The sequence below is a fragment of the Salmo salar genome, chromosome 07, assembly GCF_965601325.2.
Source record: "Salmo salar chromosome 07, fSalSal1, whole genome shotgun sequence".
Classification (NCBI taxonomy): Eukaryota; Metazoa; Chordata; class Actinopteri; order Salmoniformes; family Salmonidae; genus Salmo; species Salmo salar.
In genome coordinates this window covers 51,788,390-51,806,453 of record NC_138297.1, presented here as the reverse complement: position 1 = coordinate 51,806,453, position 18,064 = coordinate 51,788,390, and the positions used below count along the sequence as shown (strand labels likewise).

Below are 18,064 nucleotides of genomic sequence, written 5' to 3'. Positions count from 1 at the left end.
ACTTTTTGCATTTGGAGGAGGCAGCCATACGCCATCTAGTTTCTTCCTCCCAGGAAGGGAGATAAACTTGTGAAGGTCGATTTGCCGTTAGCCAGAGAGGGGATGGTGGCATACTGAACACAGTGCTTCTTTACCTCACAGTGGGAGAGAGAGATGGAGAGAGAGATGGAAAGCGGGGGACGAAGAAGTGGAGGATCTCAGGGCTTTCACCTGCTAGGGGAAACTTTGGATCCACATACACCAAGCTTTGAAACAGAGGCCTTTTTCCCCTGCAGTTTCCTGAGAAAGTATTGCTTAATAATAATGAGACAGACTTGACAGACAGGCACCTGTGGCGATGTACATCTGCTGTTCCTTTTCCAGGCTGGGCTAACAAGCTCCTGCACACTTAGTTTCAGACGACAAGGCGAGAAGAAGATTCCTCTAGAACTTGAAAGCTATCCCAAGCCAGTGGAATTTAATGAAGCAGGCTCACAGAGATTTAGTTAGTGGGGGTGGAAGTTATCTCGCTTCTTCTTCTCCAGCTGCGACAGATATGTGCTAATTCATGTTCTTACAGAGCCAGAAAACATCTCACATGGCTATACAATACATCACCACCTTGGTTCTCACTTTGTTATTCTCAGCCCTACTGGACGTCTCTAAGCCCCATTTAGAGAGAGAAGTCAGAAGGTCCCACCCACAGAGTGAATTTAAGTCTGTACGCTTTGCTTCTACATTGCTCTTGGGTATGGGAAAGTTTATTTGGCTGTTGGGAAATGCAATCCCAGTTCATGCACTTAGTATCGTCATTATCTAATCTATTTGTGTCGTAGACAAAATAGGGTGGTATAGGGCTTGGAGTTAGTGCTGAACACACCAATAACGGTCTGATCGTTATCCTCTCGCCTGTCTCTCTCTCGCAGGCCACAGTTGCAGCCTTTGCGGCCAGCGAGGGTCACTCTCACCCCCGAGTGGTAGAGCTGCCCAAGACGGAGGAGGGGCTGGGCTTCAACGTGATGGGCGGCAAGGAGCAGAACTCTCCCATCTATATCTCCCGCATCATCCCAGGGGGCTTGGCTGAGAGGCACGGGGGCCTGAAGCGAGGGGACCAGCTCCTGTCTGTCAATGGTGTGGTATGTATTGCTTATTTATGATTACTGCTAGGTCTGGTTACATGGTCAGATTTTCCTGACCACGTGAACCGACCAGGAAAAACTCTGTACCCTATTTATGATAGTCGGTGAATTTGCGTCTTCTATTTTACGAATCCCAATCACAGTTGTGTGCTGTTAATATTTCAAGGTATTCATTTTCTCGTCTTGCTTGAAATTTCTTCTGACAAACCACATCCGAGCAGAGAAGCATTCTGTCTAAACCTTGAGTCAAACTTTCACAATATTGATAGGGTCAAGCTGTCACGTTTGTTGTATGAAGGAGCGGACAAAAGCGCAGCGTGTGTATCGTTCCACATCTTTATTTATCTGTGAAACTATGCAATACATACAATAAACAATAAACAAAAACAAACCGTGACAAAGAGGTGCAACATACACTAACTCAAAATAATCTCCCACAAAACCTAGTGGGAAAAACAACAACTTAAATATGATCCCCAATTAGAGACAACAATAACCAGCTGCCTCTAATTGGGAATCATACAAAAAACCCAACATAGAAAAAAGAAACTAGAACCAACATAGAAATACATAAACTAGACAAAACCCCAACATAGAAAAAAGAAACTAGAACCAACATAGAAATACATAAACTAGACAAAACCCCCAACATAGAAAAAAGAAACTGGAACCAACATAGAAATAAATAAACTAGACAAAACCCCGTGTCACGCCCTGACCTACTCTACCATAGAAAATAAAAGCTTTCTATGGTCAGGACGTGACACAAGCAGAGTGATTGGTTTTCTGAAGCCTAAATAAAAAGAGGCTTATAGTGAGCCACCGTCCAAGATATAGGAGAGCTATCTACGACTAAATGAATAAAGCAATGGGCAACAACAAACGCTATATCAAAGCGACAGTTTTTTAGAAGAAGCAAATGTCACCATGAGCAAAGTGTTCCAAACTTCACACGGCTTAGCAGTTTGGCCTTTCAAAGTCACTCCTTGCCGAATCCTATTCCGTAACTCTCCATTTACACCATCAAATGAAAACCAATTTACATGGTAAAGTCAGGATGTGTTTGGACTTAAAAAGTGCCTTCTTCAGACAAACACTAATCAAACGTGTGCTTTAAAAAGCAAGCTTCATGAAGGATTCATTTGATTTCCGTGACATCCAGAATTGTAATGTGAAAATATACAGTACCAGTCAAAAGTTTGAACACACCTACTCATTCAAGGGTTTTTCTTTATTTTTACTATTTTCTACATTGCAGAATAATTGTGAAGACATCAAAACTATGAAATAACATATGAAATCATGTAGTAACCAAAAAAGTGTTAAACAAATCAGCTTTTATATTTTAGATTCTTCAAAGTAGTCACCCTTTGCCTTGATGACAGCTTTGCACACGCTTGGCATTCTCTCAACCAGCTTCAGCTGGAATTCTTTTTCAATAGTCTTAAAGGAGTTCCAACATATGCTGAGCCCTTGTTGACTGCTTTTCCTTCACTCTGCGGTCAATCCCAAACCATCTCAATTGGGTTGAGGTCGGGTGATTGTGGAGGCCAGGTCATCTGATGTAGCACACCATCACTTTCTTTCTTGGTCAAATAGCCCTTACACAATCTGGAGGTGTGTTGGGTCATTGTCCAGTTGAAAAACAAATGATAGTCCCACTAAGCACAAACCAGATTGGATGGCGTATCACTGCAGAATGCTGTTGTAGCCATGCTGGTTAAGTGTGCTTTGAATTCTAAATAAATCACTTGCAGTGTCACCAGCAAAGCACCCTCACACCATCACACCTCCTCCTCCATGCTTCACGGTGGCAACCACACATGCAGAGATCATCCCTTCCCCTACTCTGCGTCTCACAAAGACATGGCGGTTGGATCCAAAAATCTCAAATTTGGACTCATCTGACCAAAGGACAGATTTCCACCAGTCTAATGTGTATTGCTTATGTTTCTTGGTCCAAGCAAGTTTCTTCTTATTGGTGTCCTTAAGTAATAGTTTCTTTGCAGCAATTCGACCATGAAGGCCTGATTCACGCAGTCTCCTCTGAACAGTTGATGTTGAGATGTGTCTGTTACTTGAACTCTGTGAAGAATTTATTTGGGCTGCAATCTGAGGTGCAGTTAACTCTAATGAATTTATCCTCTGCAGCAGAGGTAACTCTGGGTCTTCCTTTCCTGTGGCGGTCCTCATGAGATCCAGTTTCATTGTAGCGCTTAATGGTTTTTGACATTTTTCGGATTGACTGACCCTCATGTCTCAAAGGGTGGACTGTCATTTCTCTCTGCTTATTTGAGCTGTTTTTGCCATAATATGGACTTGGTCTTTTACCAAATAGGGCTATCTTCTGTATAACACCACTACGTTGTCACAACACAAGTGATTGGCTCAAACGCATTAAGAAGGAAAGAAATTACACAAATTAACTTTTAACAAGGAACACCTGTTCATTTAATTCCTGTAGCACTAATTCACAAAAGTTTGGGGACACTAAAGTCCATGGAGAATAAGAGCACCTCCTCCCAGCTGCCCACTGCACTGAGGATAGAAAACACTGTCACCACTGATAAATCTATGATAATCGATAACGTCAATAAGCATTTTTCCACAGCTGGTCATGCTTTCCACCTGGCTACCCCGGCCAACATCTCAGCCCCCCCCCCCCTGCAGCAACTTGCCCAAGGTTCATCCTTGGGAGCAATTTCCAAACGCCTAAAGGTACCACGTTCATCTGTACAAACAATAGTACGCAAGTATAAACACCATGGGACCACGCAGCCGTCATACTGCTCAGGAAATAGACGCATTCTGTCTCTTAGAGATGAACGTACTTTGGTGCGAAAAGTGCAAATGAATCCCAGAACAACAGCAAAGGACCTTGTAAAGATGCTGGAGGAAACAGGTACAAAAGTATCTATATCCACAGTAAAATGAGTCAACATAACCTGAAAGGCCGCTCAGCAAGGAAGAAGCCACTGCTCCAAAACCACCATAAAAAAAGCCAGACTACGGTTTGCAACTGCCCATGGGGACAAAGATCGTATTTTTTGGAGGAATGTCCTCTGGTCTGATGAAACAAAAATAGAACTGTTTGGCCATAATAACCATCATTATGTTTAGAGGAAAAAGGGGGATGCTTGCAAGCCGAAGAACACCATCCCAACCGTGAAGCACGGGGGTGGCAGCATCATGTTGTGGGGGTGCTTTGCTGCAGGAGGGACTGGTGCACTTCACAAAATAGATGGCATCATGAGAGAGGAAACTTATGTGGATATATTGAAGCAAAATCTAAAGACATCAGTCAGGAAGTTGAAGCTTGGTCGCAAATGGGTCTTCCAAATGGACAATGACCCCAAGCATACTTCCAAAATTGTGGCAAAATGGCCTAAGGACAACAAAGTCAAGGTATTGGAGTGACCATCACAAAGCCCTAACCTCAATCCCATAGAAAATTTGTGAGCAGAACTGAAAAAGTGTGTGCGAGCAAGGAGGCCTACAAACCTGCCTCAGTTACACCAGCTCTGTCAGGAGGACTGGGCCACAATTCACCCAAATTATTGTGGGAAGCTTGTGGAAGGCTACCTGAAATGTTTGACCCAAGTTAAACAATTTAAAGGCAATGCTACCAAATACTAATTGAGTGTATGGAAACTTCTGACCCACTGGGAATGTGATGAAAGAAATAAAATCTGAAATAAATCATTCTCTCTACTATTATTCTGACATTTCACATTCTTAAATAAAGTGGTGATCCTAACTGACCTATGACAGGGAACTTTTACTAGGATTAAATGTCAGGAATTGTGAAAAATGAGTTTAAATGTATTTGGCTAAGGTGTATGTAAACTTCCGACTTCAACTGTATTACCCACCACTGCGACCTGTATGCTCTCGTTGGCTGGCCCTCACTACATATCCATCGCCAAATCCACTGGCTTCAGGTCATCTATAAGTCTTTTCTAGGTAAGCCCCGCCTTATCTCAGCTCACTGGTCACCATAGCAACACCCACCCGTAGCACGCGCTCCAGCAGGTATATTGCACTGGTCATCCTCAAAGCCAACACTTCTTTTGGCTGCCTTTCCTTCCAGTTCTCTGCTGCCAATGACTGGAACGAATTGCAAAAATCTCTGAAGCTGGAGTCTTATATCTCCCTCTCTAACTTTAAGCATCAGCTGTCAGAGCAGCTTTCCGATCACTGTACCTGTACACAGCCAATCTGTAAATAGCACACCTGACTACCTGATCCCCATATTATTACTTATCCTCTTGCTCTTTTGCACCCCAGTATCTCTACTTGCACATCATCATCTGCACATCTATCACTCCAGTATTAATGCTAAATTGTAATTCTTTTTGCCTATTTATTGCCTTCCTCCCTACACTTCTACATTGGCACACACTGTACATAGATTTTTATTTTGTGTTATTGACTGTACGTTTGTTTATGTGTAACTCTGTGTTGTTGTTTTTGTCGCACTGCTTTGCTTTATCTTGGCCAGGTCACAGTTGTAAATGAGAACTTGTTCTTAACTGGCCGACCTGGTTAAATAATTATTTTTTTAAATACAAAATTGAAATGCATTCCAAGTGACTACTTCATGGAGCTGGTTGAGAGAATGCCAACGCTGTCATCAAGGCAAAGGGTGGCTACTTTGAAGAATCTCAAATATAACATATCTTTCATTTATTTAACACTGTTTTGATTCCATATGTGTTATTTCATAGTTTTGATGTCTTTATTTTTTTTTTTGAAATAGTAAATATAAAGAAAAACCCTTGAATGAGTAGGTGTGTCGCAAATGTTGCTTGGTACTTGGTATATTACTCTGGGCTTGAGGAGGAATTGCTAATTATACCAAATATGCAATGCTTGTTGAACTAAGTTGAACTAAGTAGAAATACACTTGACTTCCATTCAAACCTAATTGGTTGTAACCATTTAGAAACTGAAGCTGCTGCTGTGTAACTGTGTCATTGTTGCTTACATAATAGTCTTGGCAAAGTTTCTTTATTTCTCTGTCCATGCCAATTAAGAAACTGAGGCAGACTTCAGAGACCATATCACTACAACACTAAAACATTGCCACCATATTTCTTAAATGTTCTGAGTCTCTTCTCTCTCATTCTCTTTCATTGTATCTCCCCAGAGTGTGGAGGGGGAGCACCACGAGAAGGCGGTGGAGCTTCTGAAGGCAGCCAAGGACAGTGTGAAGCTGGTGGTACGCTACACGCCCAAGGTCCTGGAGGAGATGGAGGCGCGCTTCGAGAAGCTCCGCACGGCCCGCCGCCGCCAGCAGCAGCAGCTCCTCATGCAGGCTCAGCAGCAGCAGAACCTCACTACCCAGCAGAACCATATGTCGTAGGTGAGGCTTTTCATTGCTTTAAGGGTGGGGGACCGTAGCCTGGTGCCAGATCTATTTGTATTGTCTTGCCAACTCCTATGGGCATTGTCACACCAAAAATGACTGTAGGTGTTGGCAAGAAAGCACAAACAGATCTGGGACCAGGCTAGGGGGCCACCAAGGAGAAGGAGTTGGACCACACAGATGAAGATAACAGCAGGTACAGTAAGAATACCAGTCCTCTAAACTGGCTATATATTCACCAAACTATGATTTAATTTAGATTCATACTGTTTTAAGGATCTGACAGGGATTTTTCATTTCAGTCATTTAGCAGACACACTTATTCAGAGCATACATTTTCTCACTTGTCCCCCTTGAGAATCAAACCCACAACCATGGCATTGCAAGCACCATGTTCTACCAACTGAGCCACACGGGACTCTTTGGCACTTCAAAAGTTTTTGGGGAATAGGGTGTACTGACGGAGACTGGCATTGTCTGGAGATACACATTGCACATTTGAAACAGCAACAACATTTAAAACGCAACGAATGCCTTTGAAAACTGCCTATGTGGCATCGATATGAGTCAGAAACAGTTATTCTTGTGTCCAAATTGACTACAAAGTGTTTGAAACATTTGTGTGTCACAACGGGTAAATGAAGGATGGGTATTGATTAGATGAAGTACATTTGCCCATTAACATGGGGTGAACAGCTGCAGTGATTGCTCTCTATTCAATAGCATACAGTGAGACAGACCTGCCCAGCAGCCTGACTTTGTTTACATAAGACAACATGTTACGCATTTTTTTTACTTGAGAAATACTGCAACAAACACCTTAGTCAGATATAAAACTGCGCAACTACAACATGAAGTAGGCTTCTGCGTCTACAGTGTCTCATGGGGGACAAACATAATTAACCAAGCGTGGAATCGCTCCGGAAACAAACCTCCAAGACTGAAATCTTGTTTTTCTAATGAGCAACAGAAAAAACAGAAGTGCCAATCGGCGTGTTCAGTGGTTCTTTAAAACCCATTGGGCTCTTTATACCCAGAGAGAGTACCAGAGAGGCTCCTGCTACAGAATGATACCAGGCCTTGTCCTTTGGGTAAAAGTTACAGAGGATTACATCAAGCTTTTCATTTTTTCATTAAACATATGCTTGCTGCACACATTAAGTTCCTGGAATGAGCGCTTAATCTATTTCAGGGTGTTTGTTAACTAAGCAGTTGCAATCCCCTGTATAGTCATAACCGTCTATATTGTGTCAGTAATTCAGCCGCGTGGCTTGTGAATTATTTTAGATATGGCTGAGCAAATAAGAGCTCACGCTCATGGGATGCTACATGTTTTATAACACATACCACAGAGCAAACTTTACTTGACTGAATCATATATACAAATATACCCCGTCATTGCTTAGATTGCTGGAGGTGATAAAGCAAAAATAACGACAACTCTGAAAATAGGTAGTAGTAATATTAAGCCTGTCTGGGCCTCAGATGAAGCTATAACACGTTGCTGTGGCTAACTCAGCTGAGCATTCTTTAAAGTGTACCCTTGACATACCTCCACGAGGCACATCACAAAAGACTTAACACCACCCGCAGGCTAAGGGATCCTCAGTGGCACGGATCGTTTGATAGTAACCCTCCTCGTGTAGCCCTCGTTTAGCTCGGGGAGGTATGTGAGAGCTTGTAGACCTGCGCAGTAGAGACATGGAGTGAGGACTGAGCAGGGATCATGTTGTATCAACCCTGGCATGCTGACTACAGGGCTTTGCCACAGTGGCCAAGAGGCCGGTGGCCAAGCAAGCGACATGCGCGGCGAACAGGCTGCTAGGTGGCAAGCACCATGGGACTGCATGGAATCTGTACGTCATGTAGCCTTCCTCTCTGACACGCTGCCCTGCCATTCTGTCTCCTCTCGCATACCTGGCCAGGCTGACCAAGGCCGAGGACACAATAGGCTCTGCTATATCTCTGTTCTCAGTAGTAGTGGGAAAGCCACAGACATGTAGCCATTTCCTGCTGTCAAATGACCTAGTGCTCTCATAGGTGGAATGTTATTCATATTTTTCATAATTTCATAATTAATAAACATTATTTCTAAAACCCGACCGAAAATCCTGTTTTTATGTCAGACGGTTTTGTTTTATTTCAGTCTTCTATGATGTATATAAAGTGTATTATTGGGATGCAAACTCAAATTGAATGCATTTCAACTCTATATCTGACATGGTACAGGTGTCTTCTTTTATTTAAGCCCATAACCATCTGTGTGATGTGTATACTTTTGTTTCAAAGTAGATTTGTTTAAGACTACCAAGAAACACTCTGTGTGACCCTGATTTAGCCCACTGCAGTAAAAGGTTAATTCACAATCATTTTTAATTGGCTTTTCACAGTTCAATGGGCTTTTCGCAATTCGCAGCAGAGTACACTTCACTTTTTTGTAAATAATTCTACCAGAATATGACATTAGCATCCCACTTTACTGACCTGTCAAAGTACTGACTTGTCAAATGGTTTCAAGCATTGCTCTCAGCTTTTCTTACATCTATCCCTCACAGGCTGTTCCAAAAGAAGAAGTGAAGGACGCTGAAAGGAATTTTCTAAGTCCATCTCTGTGCGGAGGATCCTGAAGGAACCACCTGGTAGAGGAGAATATGATACTGTTAAGCAGTGAAGACTCTCTCTCCCCCTTCAATGTACTACCAACAGAAGGAAGCAAAACTGAAAGATTTGTGTTCTGAAATGTAAACAATGGTGCTTGTGATTTGAGACATTGGAGGCTAGCACTGAAACCCATCCTTTTGACTTTTATTTTGTTTGTGTTCATTTGAAGTTTTCCTCTAACAGTTGAAAGTTGTGACCCTCCTCAATGTTCCTTCTTGTCATTTGTGATAGTTTATTTATTTTTGTTATCTGTTTTGAATTCATTTCACCTGTTTCCTGACTTTGGTTTTGCTATAGCTTTGTACAGTGATATTTCTATTGTTTCTTCTATGGGAGCTTGTGTCTGTGTGTGAATGAACATTGCTTTTTTTTGTGTCAAACTTGTCCTGCTTTGGATAAATGTGAACTCTTTTTTACCTTATATATTGCAGCGAGAAAATATTTTGTATGGAAACTTGTGGATTTAGCAATAACAGACTTTCGTTGGTTTTACATTTCACATGAAAGTAATGATTAGAGATATACAGTATGTGGTAAAGATACAAAACTTAACAATGTTATACTAGGTCAACTGTATCTTATGCACTGTGTGTCATAAGGCAGCTTCTGCCATTAAAATCAAATGGCTGTTAAAAGAGGGGTACATAAAGGGGGATGAATACACAGAGATAAGTGTATTCATACAATTGAATAGGCGAGTACAATTATCGTGCAATTTCATAACTTGACTTTCAGCTCTCAAGTCAGCCATTTAATGATTGTTAGTCATCTACTCCCATCAAATTAATATATACAGAGAGTATATAGAGTAATCATATAAAATAAAATCTACGTATATAATTTTAACATTTGCTATATCATTTATATGAGGAATGTCAAACACATTTATATATATATATTAATGACCTGGAGGGTTAATCATATGGTACAATTGTCTTTATTTTCAAATCAATCTATTTTATTGTTTATAATCTGAGTTTTGCATAAAGTAATTTCATTAAGGCATGTGTGTTTGTTAACATTCAGATGATTATTTAATAGATTGAATTGTATAAGACCTATAGCCCAGTGTATAATTCGTACCGGAATAGTATGGTTAATGGACTCATTCTCCTGGATCTGCGTCGTCACCTTTACATTGTGAGTAAGGGACTGTGGAATGTTCTAGTTGTCTTATCAATGAGGGACCTCTGTTTTAAACTCTCTCCTTCAACCCTCTACCTATAGTCTGACGTAGTATTCTCATAACAAGTAACCATATTTAGGTATAACAAGTTGCAATGTGGATTCATTGAAAGCTATTAGAAAACCAGTTGATGATCGACACTGATACTGAAAAGGAGTCTTGTATCTGTAGTACTGTCAGACAAACATTACATTGGATGGTTTTCCTAGTAGCAAACTCTAGTATGTGTGTATGTTCTATATAGGCCTAGTTCCTTTGTGGGTGGGTATTGAAGTAGTGCAAGATCATTTAACATCCACACTGTGTGCAATGTGCCATCATGATAGTCCAACCAGATTGGGCTGTGAACGTGTTTTGTCCCTCAACTTTTGAGCAGTTCATCTTGCCTCTGACAGATCCCTTTTGTACATTTACTTATTCTCTTTCTTATTGACGACTTGCATTTTTTTAGGCTGGAAGTACTGTACTTCCTGACTGGACGTACTGTACTTCCTGATTCGACGTACTGTACTTCCTGATTCAATCTACTGTACTTCCTGATTCTACGTACTGTACTTCCTGATTTGACGTACTGTACTTCCTGATTGGACGTACTGTACTTCCTGATTGTACAGAAAAAAAAGACAACACCAGGTGATATGCAATTGTTATACATATTATATTTGTATAAATAAATATATGTGCGTGTGTACAATGACGACTTTATTGACCCCAAACTTCTTCTTCTTCTACTGTGTCGATTGTGCTTGTCTGGAATCTGGGGTAAGGGGACTAACTCGTGACCCCTGTTTGTTTGAGCTGTGAACAGAAGTTTTAGGGCAGCAGTGTAGCACTCTTCAAAAGCAATTAAGGTCTCTCCATGATGAGGTCACTGGTTCTGACACTGCCTTCCACTGACAGGTACTGAGATGGAAGTGCCTGTGGTTGACGCTTTTACATTATAATTCCCCCTTTTTTTTAAGCATCTGAATATAAACCCAATCGCCAATGGCATGTCAATACAGAAGGCAGACACTGAAAGTAATGCCGGAGCTCAGTGGTCCTTGTAAGATGACGGAAGGAAACTCAAGCTGAGGATGTGGATTTGCTTGCGCCAGCTAAACTGACTATATAGAACATAGTGTGTATCGGCCTACTATTGTGTTTGTCAAAGGGAACACCACTAGACAAGCCAGGCTGTGTGTGCTATTATAAACTGGGTGGTTCGAGCCCTGAATGCTGATTGGCTGAAGCTGTAGACCGTATACCACGATTATGACAAAACATTTATTTTTACTGCTCTAATTACATTGGTAACCAGTTTATAATAGCAATAAGGCACCTCAGGGGTTTGTGATGTATGGCCAGTATACCACGGCTAAGGGTTGTGTCCAGGCACTCCACGTTGCATTGTGCCTAAGAACAGCCCTTAGCCGTGGTATATTGGCCATAAACCACACCTCCTCGGGCCTTATATCTTAAATATATTTCCCTCAGATAGAATCAAAGGAATATTTCCATCAGGAATGTCTAATTCATAAACAGCGAGTCATCCTCGCAATCCATCTATCTGTTTAATCACCTCTTTTCTCATTCCACGGGGCTAATGAACTGAGTAGTGAGGATGGAAACGCAAACTCGTAATTAGGCATCACTGATGAGAGATCAGTGAAATATGTTAATATCTGTCATTCTTATTCTGTAAAACGAATAGATCTCAGCTTGAATTCATCAATCAGTAGGCTACACACTACCGAGACCTTCATATAGTCTAGAGGGCTTGTGTTGGAGAATGTACAAGCTACAGAGACTGCGCCATGTCGTGGTTACTGACATTTGAGCCCTCAGGAATGACATTGCATTATATGCATCTCATCTCATCTTTGTGGACATATGAATCCTGGCTACAAGTCATTTCCATGATCACAACCTTTAAATTCATCTAAATGATCTGATGAGTCTAATGCAAATTAAGAACAGCATAGCTGGCATATGTATTCACTGTATAACACTGTAAGAAATTCACACTTATATGGCTGGTGTGAATTGATGTGTTTCTATGTAATGCTGGAACACAACACTTACTTTATAGCCAGGTGAAATCACATCTTCTCTGTCTCTGTGACGACAACATACTTCCAGATGCAGGGGTGGGGGTGTCTGAATTTATTCTGTAGGGTGGGTGCATTGCACGCATGTGATGTGTTGTGATACCCTGTTGGTCTGCCGTGGCAACCTAGAGGTCAAAAACGTTGCTTTTGTACCACAGACATTTGGAAGTAGGTGATAAAACAATACTTTATATGATTCCCCATGGAAGAAAATGAAAAAGGAAAGGATAGACTAACTACAAAGGTTATGTTAACATAAATGATGATACAGTCTACTATACAGAGGAAAAGCATGGAAGATTAGACTGAAGCCTATAGTATGGTAGTCTGTCTGGCACCAAGTCTGGAAGTCTTCCAGTCACACCTCGCTGTGTAGTCACGTGGGTCGCGCGTCAGCCAGGCTAATAGTATAGACCAAATAAATTGTATAGACCCAAAAAACAAAAAAATACACATTTTAAATTTAGGCAAGTTAGCTGGCTAACTCATTGTTCCTGCTTTGTGGTATATCCCTCTGGTCTCCCAGGTTTAAATCAATCCCTGATTAGAGGGACTGAATTATGGTTTGAGGTCCAGATTTGAATTTGAGGGGTGTATACTATTATTAACTAGCCAACTAGCTATAGCCTAAAATCCCACTGGGCACACTGGTTGAATCAACGTTGGTTAACCAATGTAGAATAGACGTCTGTGCCCAGTGGGACAAATCAACATGGTGTCTAGATTACTCACTCAAAGATATGTCCTCAATGAAAGGGCAATAGTTAGCCATCATAATGACAAAATTGTTTGAATTGTATTGAATTGATGCGATTATAAATCACTTAATGTGGATAAATATGTTTAATTTAAGAGTCTGACAGCTAGCTAACCTCCTCATAGCCTCCTCATAATTTGAAGGAGGGATTTACAGTGAACACATGAGGACAACATTGGCTCCACTTGAGCACGTGGATTTTGGAGTTTTGATGTAGCCTACAGAGCAATTGAATTGTTACCTGTCTTCCTTTCATCCCAACCTGTCCCGTTAGAAGAGCACAATGTCTGTCAAAGACCTACAGATGTAGGATCTTAATTTGATCACCCTGTTGCTGGAGAGCTTTCCTGCAATCCAGGAAATGTAAAACGTGTAGTGTATTTGATGTTTAAAAAGGCTTCTGGAGTTTGTCATTTCCACTATGAAATCTCAGACTTGATTTTCCGTTACTAAAAATGTATCAACCCCTACAAAATGTCCATTAATTATAATCCACATAATAATTCACATCTCCTGTTGCTGCAGAATCATTTTCCTGCTGTAGTAAACTGGCTAAAATGAAGATCCTACATCAGTATCAAATTGTCAGGTAGTTATTGTTTAACTGGAATATGATGAAACAATATCACAGCCTACTTATTAGATAAGCAATAAAACAAGCTATGGAGTCATGAGAGAATGAGAAGTGACATCTCATAGTCAAGTATTAGAAATACCTCCCTCTTGTGGTAATAGTGTATACTCAGTACTGCAAATAATGGCTTTGGCTATTGTGAGAAATGCCAGAGTACTTCACATTAGAGTGATTTGTGTCAGGCTTCGTTTAGTCCTTACATTGTCCAGGTTGGAATATGAATCAAATTGAAATCGATTAATGATATCCTAATAATAAAGTACTTGATGCAAATTACCCCGTTTGTAACCATGGGTCAAACTATCTGTTGATGTGGGGAAAAAATATTAAATATCTTGTCATCTCATGACGTCACATGCCTGGTGCATGATGAGTGATTTATGAATATATCCAAGGTTTAGCCATGGAAAATGACTTCAATGCATGGGGAGCTTCGTAGCCAGCGGTGTGGCTTACTGAAATAGAAGCCCTCGCTGGTATGCTTGCTATGCCACAGAGCCATCTAGCATCGTGCCACAGAGGCAGAGCCAGAGTTTAACTACCAGTACGGCCCACTCGCCACTGAGTCTCTCCCTCTGGTGTCACACCAGGAAGGTGCTTGTCATAAATATGAAGACTTAAGTGTCTCTCGAAGGTTGTGTCACGACGAGACAGGTTTCTATGTTTTCACATGGTCGTGACTGTGTGCTGTGCTGCCATAGGGCAAGTGATACAGGACCTACATCACCTGTTGGTTGCTCTCAAACCCAAGTCAAAAAACATTTGATTTCACCGTCTTCTTCTATTATAAATGTGAGGGAAATCCTTTTAGCCTAATGGGGTCACAATACAACAGGAGAAAGACTGCAACGCTTTGATTTTATGAGCTATAGGCTTTGATGACACGCAACATATGATACTAGTAACCCCTTCCTCTCCCTTACACACAATTTCAAGTGTTACGTTCAGGCCATTTGTTGAAAGCGATAGTGTTTAGGGTGTAGTTAGGGGTGTTAACAATGAGAAACATCTGTTACTAAAGAAAAAACAGGTACACAAACCCTCTCTCCTCCCCTTCCCATCTCCTCCCACCACACCAACACTCTATTAGATAGAATAAACAGCATTTACACCAACAGATGTGGGAACTCTAGAATTATTGAAACGTTTATTGATCATGAGAAACATGAAGCTAACAAATGCAATAGCTTAAATACAACTTGTTTGAATGATGCATAGGCCTATATTAGGACAGACACATGAAAAGGATCAATTAAATATGTTACATTTGGTATAATATTGTTTAAAATAAATGAACATTTACAGTACATATTTACAATCTTATTTACAATACAAAGGTTGGCAGGTGCTGATCGATCTTAGCCATCACCGAAATAGGAAGTAAAAGCGGTATGCGGTTGAAGATCAGGGCCATGAGAATATTTATATTCTAATGCAGGTTTTCTTCACAACACGTGGTACACAGGTCTGGTCCCGGGGCTTTCTGGAGTGCAAGGCTGGGAGTCGGTGCTGGAGGGCGAGAAGGTAAGCATATCTCTGAGCCCTGCTGGGGCACTGGCATCCACCGAGGAGAGGCGATCTACTATGTTAGACAGGCAGGCCAGGCTGGAGGCACCAGCACCTCTCTCTCCAGAGCTCACTGGACAGGACAAACAGGGGAAGGACAAGGTCAGTCAAGACAAAGAAGGGAGCTATCTTATGGATGAGATCAGTTAACTACCACGTCCCATTGAGTCATTTTATGGTTATGGTGAACTTAAAAAGAAAGGCAAAATTATTCACTTAACTTGGAACCCCATTTGTGTCTTTATAGTACGAATCAAAACTAATGAAAGTAAACCTGGCAAGTTTTACAATACTCAACATACACAGGTGGCAGACAGACCTTACATAAGCCCATTACATGTATTCATTAGACTATGTCTATACGTTTTCATGACATAACAAAATAATAACGTATGAATCAATTTGTCTTACCATTCTTAGTATAACTGTAGTTGTTGCCATAGCTTGTGTTCATCTGAGGCCACACAACAGGAATGTTACAGTCAACCTACACGGAAACAAACAGAGTAAACTAACGTTAGCACAGCAGTCATAACAAAGCACGTGATATTATTCACCTTTCTACGTTTCAGACATTTTGAAATGTCAAGCGCATTTTCCTCATCTGAGGATTGTAAATGGTGCACAACAAAGAAAGCTACTAAGATAAGAACATACATATATTAAATAAGATTAAAATATGGGTAAATAATGTAATCCTTGGTCATCTTGCCAGACTGATAAATCCACAGTGTTCCTGCTTGTCTGGCTAGGGTTCTTTATTTCACAGCCACCTCAGGGCCAAAGTTGCAGGCTACTCCCATGATCTGCCTGGCTCTAGCCGTGGCGAATCGATTGTATCAGTGGAAGCAACACCAGTTTGTGCAAGATGACACTTTCTCCCAGTAAATCTGCAGAAAATCCTGGCAGCGGCGGAGAACATGCAGTCAGAATGGAATGCAGAAAAGCACAGTCTTTCCTGCCAGACTTCAGTAAGGTGGATTTAGCAGGGTTTATTAGGCTATAATGTGTCCAGCAGTGGGAAAGCCATTACTCCATCCACCATCATAAAGATCCATTATATTATTTAGCATTGCATCACCTTTTAACCACTGTTTTGTAGAGCTGATTCTAATCTTGTCTGGCCAACTGAGAAGGTATCATGCCCGCACTGGGGTAATGTACATGCACGAAACACACCAATAAAAAAAGGATAGGATTTCCAGGTGAAACATAAAGCATCATGCATATATAACACTGCAAAAGAGATGTTTGCATGAATGATGCAGCCAAAGAAGATGAAATGCACAAGGGAACATTGTAATTGAGATCCCCCAACAGCACAATCAGTGCAAGTCTATTCAATAAACATTCTACATTTGAAGTGAGCCTATTCCCCTTCAGATCCAGGGAGATATTCTAAATGCAAATTAGATATGGCATCGTAATATCAAATTATTACAATATGCATGCTCAGAGACATCGGAAATGAAGCTACTGAGCTAGAGTCCCAAACAAAAGCTTTTCAACTCAAGATCTTGGGAGATGCAACAAGACAGAGGCTAACAGCAATGTGATCCATCATGCAATTAGAGTACTCTGAATTAGTCCAATGAGGGAAAACGTTTCAGCAGACACTGAACTTGCAGGACCTGATAAAACCTTTGTGTGCTGCACAGAGATGAGGAGACAGTGAGAAAAGCTGTATATGAGTCCGTGTGTGTCTGGTCTCAGTCTCACCATGCTGTCGGAGCAGCTGGACGAGGGGCTCCCAGGCTCTGAGCTGCTCTCCCCAGGAAGGCCGTAGTAGTTCTCCACATGCTCATGGAGCAGCTCCTGGAGGCTCTCGATGTACTGGATGGCGTTGCGCAGGATCTCCACCTTAGGCAGCCTCTGGCTGGGGTTGGCTGAGGTGCAGCGCCTCAGAGCCTCGAAGCCGTGGTTCACCTTTTTCAGCCGGCGTCGTTCCCTCATGGTGGCAGCCCGCCGCCGGTCCACCGTGCTGGACTTACGCTTGCAGGCCTTGCAGGCCCACTGAAGGCAGTGACCCGCCTGGTGAGGAGTCCCAGGGACCCGGACGTGCTCGTCCTCCTCTGAGCCATCCAGTTCCCCGGGGCCGAAGTCCAGGTCCTCTGGCGAGGAGGCACAGGCGCTGTCATAGAAAATCTGGGATGGGGAGAAGACATCCATGGCTGGGCTGTTGTTGTGGTTGAAGAAAGGAAGCAAATAACTCTCTGCTTTGGGAGAGCAGTGGGGTGAGAGAGGAGACCTCTGAGTGATATGAGGGGGCTGCTGCCATGGGGCCCCCCTTATATGCCCCCAGTCCAGAGCCCAAGGCCCACATTGGCCAGATCTAATTACCATGCCCCATTGGCCCAGGCAGACTGGGGTTAGCTCAGCTCTCCACCCCACCCGCTCCCTCACCCCCACTACCCTGCAGAGTTCCCCAGATCTGCACTCCCTGGTGTTTTCCCACTCATTACACCACTACATGGCCCTTTTCTGTAAGAAACAGAGCTATTCTGACTAAAGGTAATGGTTGGTGAACACCAATAGTTGAACAGGTAAAGAGGAGAATAACTTTACCTCTCAGATGCGACAAAATTGTGCTTTTTCTATACCAATTTCTAAATATATACACTACTAATATTGCAATGAGCCAACACTCAAAATCTTACACATATGTAAGTGTGATAATAATGGAG

The 18,064-nt window shown here is 41.8% G+C and overlaps 2 protein-coding genes across 3 annotated transcripts in view; one reads left to right on the top strand and one right to left on the bottom strand.

The window, feature by feature from the left end:
• The window catches only part of LOC106609408 (protein lin-7 homolog A), a 29,745-nt gene extending 18,718 nt beyond the window's left edge, over positions 1-11,027 (top strand). The window contains exons 4-6 of one of the 2 annotated variants that reach the window (XM_082977751.1): positions 906-1,115; positions 6,268-6,479; positions 9,042-11,027. In XM_082977751.1, the coding sequence (XP_082833877.1) occupies positions 906-1,115; positions 6,268-6,479; positions 9,042-9,063 (444 nt within the window). In that variant the 3' untranslated portion in view covers positions 9,064-11,027. Of the gene's footprint in view, positions 1-905; positions 1,116-6,267; positions 6,484-9,041 lie in introns of both variants that reach the window. The other variant, XM_014208202.3, reaches the window with a different exon arrangement.
• A 4,232-nt stretch (positions 11,028-15,259) lies between these two features.
• Positions 15,260-17,549, bottom strand: LOC100136547 (myogenic factor 5). Its single transcript, NM_001123644.1, is given in 3 exon segments — positions 15,260-15,453; positions 15,792-15,867; positions 17,100-17,549. Coding segments are annotated over 3 exon segments (720 nt in total).
• Positions 17,550-18,064: the final 515 nt, after the last annotated feature.